General features: G+C 43.1%; 1 protein-coding gene across 7 annotated transcripts in view; it reads left to right on the top strand.

Annotated features, from left to right (window-relative positions):
• The first annotated feature begins 1,261 nt into the window (after nucleotides 1-1,261).
• LOC102385167 (E3 ubiquitin-protein ligase TRIM7-like) overlaps nucleotides 1,262-6,526 on the top strand; it is a 38,459-nt gene continuing 33,194 nt past the window's right edge. For 2 of the 7 annotated variants that reach the window (XM_025194817.1, XM_025194814.1), the window contains exons 1-2: nucleotides 1,262-1,325; nucleotides 1,928-2,106. Coding sequence is in view for 2 of the 7 variants with exons in the window: in XM_025194816.1 (XP_025050601.1) it covers nucleotides 1,306-1,325; nucleotides 2,029-2,106 (98 nt within the window). In the remaining 5 variants the exon portion in view is untranslated. The other 5 variants (XM_025194819.1, XM_025194815.1, XM_025194816.1 and 2 more) reach the window with 4 other exon arrangements.

Below are 6,526 nucleotides of genomic sequence, written 5' to 3'. Positions count from 1 at the left end.
TTGCCCTCCCCCGCACCACTGTGGGATGCTGGGGGCCCCACAGGTCCCCAGTCACACTCTTCACAGTTCACACACTTAACCAGAAATGACATGTTTTTAAATAGTACATCTTTACAACTGATCCTCTTTTGAAGCACTTTGAACATTTTTGGAGTACAGCAAGGAAATGCCTGAATAGCTTGCCCTTCAAAGGTGTTCAAAACACTTCAAATGCAGCCACAATGCCTTCATCCAACAGCCTGCGGATGCACAATGGGGGGCTAGCGTCACATCCATTGTCCTCTGATTCCCTGGCCCAAATGGCCAGGTAGGTAGGTACTCAATATGCAATTCAGTTGACTGGAGAGGACCTTCTGTGGAGTCCAAAAGAGGCACAATCTCCATGGCAGGACACCCTTACATCTCTTGCTATACCACCTGAGGCTGTGTGGGGCTAAATCCATTAAGGCAGGAAAACCATTAATAGCAAAAGGGCTGAGCATGACCTTGCTCTACAACTGAAAGGCAAAATCCTTCCACAATGCCACACAAGAGAGAGCAGTTAGGGGGAACGTTTCCTAGGGACAGATTGCCCTGTTGCTGAAACTTATTCTAACGCAGCTGGAACCAGCTACAGAGATACGTGGCACAAGCCAGAGGGGTCCATTAACACCAGTGGAGTTTCCCTCTCCCTGAAGCAGGGTGTTGATGCCCGAAAGCTTGCAAAGAACATTTTTTTCCCAACTATTTAACTGCTCTAATAAAAGTTATCACATCTACCCAAAGAACCTTGCCTGCCTGTGTCCTTAGGTCAACAGGGCTGCAACCAGCAACCCGTTATCCAGTCTGGCAGTTTGTGAGCTCTCAGCAATCTCTCTGCAATCACAAGAGGCTCCTTTGTTTTGCTTTTATCTGATTCCCTGCCCTCTTCAGCTCCCACACCATTTAAACATGCCCTACTGGGTCCAGAATTCATTGGGAAACATTAATTAACAGCCTGCAGAGAGGGGCATTACATGGTTGAGCGACTGACAATGGTCACCATGCACTTCTATTTAGAGAGAGACAGAGAGCAGCAAAGAGCAGCAAGGAGAGGGTTATTTTCATCATCCCTCCCTTAGGACAGGGAGAGAGCTGTAAAACAGGTGGAGGAGGGGGAGAAGGGGAGGGGGAGATAGGACTAGACATTTGATCTCTGCTCCAGAAAGTTTATGCTGTCCTTTAAGCTAAGGATCTTTGGCAAAGATAAGAACAGATAAGTCAGTGGGGAGGGGAGCCAGAGGGAAGAAAAGTGCTGGGGGTGAGAGGAAGAGAAAGGAAGAAAGCATGGGGGAGGGGAAAGACTGGTAAGTTTGTAGGAGAAAGAGAGGGAGGGCCTAAGAGCCTTGTTACACCTTACGCTGCGAGCTGCGCAAATATTGATCGGCTTAGTGCTAGCTTGGAGTTTACAATTAGGGAGGAGTGTGGTGTGACAACGAAGTGAAATGGGGGACAAAGTGTCATCAGTAGATGCGGAGATGTCAGGGCCAGTCCTTTAGTCCAGTGTTTCCCAGGCTAGCGTGCCTAGCTGTAAGACTGCAGCAAACGTGGACGGGGCAGGTGAGAGGAAGGAAAATGGGAAAGCAGAAGAATGGAAAGAGAGATCAAAAGAACTTGAAGAACAACTTGACAATGTATTTTTGGTTGCTGGAGAGGTTAAAGCGTGGCTATAGGGACATAAAATGTTTTCTTTGTGAGCCATAACATGGGATCATGTTATTATATACTTATCATGTATATAAGTTTATACGATTAACCTAAAACGGGATATGCAACACCCCAGAGAAGTTTGAGAACCACAGCTCAAGTAGATGAGATGGTTGCCTTGTAGGTCCGACGTATCATTGCAGGCATTTGAACTATATCTAACAGCATTTTCTATGTCTCTCTCTTCCTCTCTTTATGGTAGGCATGGGATGAGCTGAATGTTTATCTGTACTTACATAGTACACATGGAGTAAAATAACCATCTGTCTATCTAGCTTTTCTATCTGTCTGTTTTTTGCTCAGCACCTACACCTACGCTGTTACCTATGGATTAAGACAACTCTCTCTCTCCCACTCTCTCCATTCTTCCGTCCATCCAGGGTAAGCATAATTGGAAAGGTGCAGTTTCTTGTCTCCTTTTTGGCTGACTATTTTTATGAGAAAGTGGTTCAGTGATATTCCCCACTTCCTCATGCACAGGTTTAAATCCTCTATACATATCAGTACCTAGATTTCATCACAGAATAAGGAGAAAATGTTTATTCAAATTGTATGGAAGCAAGTAATTGGTTCTCGTCATCTGACTTCAAATTCACAACAATTTTTCAAGTGCTTTTTGTGCTTCTGGAAAACTGTCCTGACATCTGATGTGTCTTTCAGTAATTTTTTTTTAAATTTCTTATTACAATTTTAAAGAAAAACAATAGATATTTTTTCAAAATAAAAAAAATGACTGTTTTAAACACTATGAAACATGAAAACCTTTAAATTCTGAATTATTTACATAGACAAATTATTTGAGGAAATGGGATTAAATCTAGCACTTGAGCCAAAGGAAAACCTGTGTTGGGGATTCTTTGTTTTAATCATAGTGAATAATATTTTAAAATTCTTTATTAATTTTGGTATTTTTCTGAAATTCTTTATTTTTTGCAAAAAACCTGTTGCAAACATAAAGAGTGGCACTTGATATATAAAATGAAAGTAAGAAATAAACCTACTAAAAGTATCTTTAAAGGGACACTGTAAACTTCCAAGTCATAACTTGGAAAATGCAAAAGCTAGTCTCTGTCAGAAGTGACTGAAAAGTTCGCTAAAACTGAAGACAGAAATAAAACTGCTGCTTTTATCTGCATAAAAGTCAGCTGTGTTGTGAGAGAATCACATCATTAAGGTCCAATCTATGCAGTTTTTTGTCATGATTTAAATATTCATTTTGGGTGGGATTGTTGTTGCTGTTGTAATTATTCCACAGCATCTCCTTATGTGGATACAGCTTTATTAGTAGAAAGGTGCTTTATCCTGTGTTACTTTGTTCCCTAGCTCCTTCCATGTGTAAGCGTCTTTATATAGGTAAGCTTTGTCCTCTTTCAGGGAGGTTGTACTATCTTAAATATAGTCATACAGTTTTTGTGCATAGATAAGCCCTAACCCAATGTCCCTTCATATTATTACCAGCAATACCACCATCACTACTTCTAACACTCCTGGAATGTAAAACAAACTATTAATCTATGACGTCAACCTTAACTTATATTTCCCAAAGGGTTTTGTGTGGAAGTTTCTTATAATGCACAATGGTTGTCATATCTCATCTCTTATTTTCATGCTCCAACAATCCTAAATTGGCCTTATCGTCTCATAGCCCAAGAATAGAATTTAGCCCAAAGTTCATATTAGTACTTCTATTACAAACATACAGACATGTCCAGAGGAAATCTACTGCCTAAATATCACATGAACCCTGGGAATGCTTATGGTGTTGGTGGCAAAATCAAAAGTGAATCTCCCTCCAGGGCATAGCCCAGACATTCAGAAAGTTTGGAATCAGGCTGGAGTTTCAGATCTCTTTGCAAGAGTGTCTTGCTCTTTTGTTTTGGCTCTGCTCACAATAGAGCTAAGTCAGTGATTCTCAACCGGGGAGATGTGGCATCTTGGAGATCTCATCTACATATGATTCATAAAATAAACCCAGAAATTTCAAATAGGAACTGTAGAATCATAGAAAAGTAGGGATGGAAGGGACGTCTAGAGGTCATTCAGTTCATGGCAGGATCATCCCTATCCAAACCATCCCATACAAGTCCTTGTCCAACCTATTCCTAAAACTCCCCAGGGAACCATCTTGCACAGCTACAGAACATATCACCCAAAGACACTAAAAGCACCCTAACTTGCCTGAGGTAAGGTAGAGGATGAGGACTGTAAGGCATGATCGCCATGTGCTCCCAGAGGCTGGGGGCCATGGTGAGCTCCCGTAGGTAGTGGCAGTGCTTGCAGAGGTGGGAGCATGGTGGCAGCAAGTGGGAAGCTCCCGCAGGCAGCCACAATGCTGTGAGCAGGGGGCGGGAGGTGGCGAGCACCGACCGGTGGTCAGCGACTACCCACAGATGCCGCTGCAGCGGCGGTGATGACCAATGGTGATCGCAGTCCACCTGCAGACGCTGCCGGCAGTGTCGACAGCAAGGGGGCAGAGGGGGAGTAGTGAGCGGCAACTGCCCACAGGCACCATTGGCAGTGTCAGTGGCGCCTTTCCGCAGGGGGTGCACCGCCATGCTCAGGGGGTGCATGCGCACCCACGTGCACCCACTATGCATCGCCAATGCTGTTAGGGCATCTATACACATGACAGACCTCTGGTCTGATATGTGCTAAATAGCATGTGTTGGAGCAGACTCAATAAAGCAAGTCTGCTGCCAGTCTGCTGGAGCGTGCTAACTAGTGTATTCCAGCAGCCCCTGTGTCATGTGTATTCAGTGTTTCCACTTTTCAAAATGGTGGTAGGGGCGCTTTAACTAAAGCTTATCAAATGAGCTTTAGTTAAAGTGCCCCCACCACCGTTTTGAAGCACAGGACTCTGAATACACATGATGCTGTGAACACTTTAATTAGACTGGCTCTCAAAGCCTCTCTAATGAAAGTGGTCCCCCCCCACACACCCCCACCCCAGATCACAGGTCTAGATGCCTTTAGTGTTGCACTCTTCCAAAGTTTGCTAAAATGCATTCAAGAGGTCCAATATAAAAACCATTTTAGCCTGTTGTAATCTTTCTAAGTTCTTTGCAACAGATGAATTGCTCTATTATTTTTCCATAGTTAAGAAATGAATAAATGGTGAGAGCTGGCATTTTTCTGAGGGGTACCCTGAGTCTAAAAAAAAGTTCAGAACCACCGAGATAAGTTCTGGATGCAAGCCTCAGTTCATGACCCTTATATTGCAGTAAATTTGTTGCACTTAGAAAGCGGGGTTTTAAACCTAGTGCCCCAAGAATTGACACAACACCCGGTTGATTAATAGCAGAAAGGCTTTAACAACAATACCACAAACAAGCTTATAAAACCAAATGACAGAAAAAGACTCCTTCCCAATACAAACCCAACCCAAAATGAGCTACTCCACAAAGTCCTAGTACATATTTAGCAGCAGTACTGTTTTTTCACCAATGCTAATGAAGGAAGCTGGTCCAGTCTTGCAGCTTTCACCAAGCAGGATCCCTTCCTGGTTAAGCTGGGTGCCATGTAGCAGTGATCTCTCCCTGCTTCTCCTGGAGCGCACACTTCCCTGGAAAATTCACTTACTTCTTATACTGTTTAATTGTATAACTTCAAAGCATTTTCCCTTCATAGCTAGCTGATTAGAGTCCAAGCAAACAGAGATGAAAGGGGTTGATCATCATGTCATAAACTGTTAATTGCCTGGCTCCTGTTCTTGCATTGTCCAGGTGTAAAAACTTGTGCATCTCTGCAGACCCTGCAATTGTAGGTCAATTTACAGGTGATAGCCTTGAGTAGTCAGACAGGATACTTAGAGGTGTCAGCAAACCTGTCTTGGGGTATTTGTATATCAATGGGGCACATTTGCAGTAGCTTGTATGGGTAATGGTCTGTTTTCCAAACTCCAGACATTTGTAACACCTTATACATTAAGGTGTTTGTTGAGAGAAGTGTTTGTTACCTACAGGGCATCTTTTCTGTATCTTTTACAAGTTTCTCTTGAGATGCATATTTAGCCTTTTGTCTACTGTAGCTGTTAGGTCAATTGAAATGCATATGTAGCTTCCTTGCCTTCACTGGTTCTCTTATACACATACACACGTGATGGTTCTCTGTTGACCATTTTCTTGATTTGACATAATCTAGCACAGAGAATAAAACCAGTTGGGGTTGCTCTAATTTGTATGGTCCCAGCTGTCACTTTGCATTTTTGTGCAAGATGCACTGTTATTTAATTTGGTCATAAAGATGTTATGTGTAAGCCTGACAGAGCTGTTACTATATTCACTGTCAACACAGTTCATGACCCTTATATTGCAGTAAAATTCAAATACTAATCTTGATCCATTACTCAGATCCAAAAGTGAGCATAGATTAACTAAATTACTTCCATGTTGTTGCAGTGACAGGACATTGGCGGTATGTTAATCACCTCTGCTTTTACCTGTGGTGCATAGGGTGATCTGGGTGTTTCAGAGATTGCCCTTTCCAGTTGTGGGCAAAGGTGTGAAGGAAGTCTGGGGATTGTTTTAGTTAACCATAGCCTGGAAATGCAAGGGACTAGACCCAATTTCCCAGAAGGCCTCTTTCAGTCCTAGTTCCAAAGTGCTGCTCCCCATTTTAAGCTCATGTGCCGTGTCTACAGATGCATTAATGCACTTTAGATAATACTCATTAAATCTAGTAACAAGGTACTAGGAAAATGTGCATTAGCCTGGATTAATGTGTGTCACGGCGGGGTCCTCGCGGAGGGCCGTGTGCTCCTTAAGGTCCCTCGCTCCGTGTCAGGCCGGCCCAAGGCACCCTC

The sequence above is a fragment of the Alligator sinensis genome, unplaced genomic scaffold (genome assembly GCF_000455745.1).
Source record: "Alligator sinensis unplaced genomic scaffold, ASM45574v1 scaffold1220_1, whole genome shotgun sequence".
Classification (NCBI taxonomy): Eukaryota; Metazoa; Chordata; order Crocodylia; family Alligatoridae; genus Alligator; species Alligator sinensis.
Note: the sequence above shows the minus strand (reverse complement) of the source record. Positions and strands in the feature narration are given on the sequence as shown.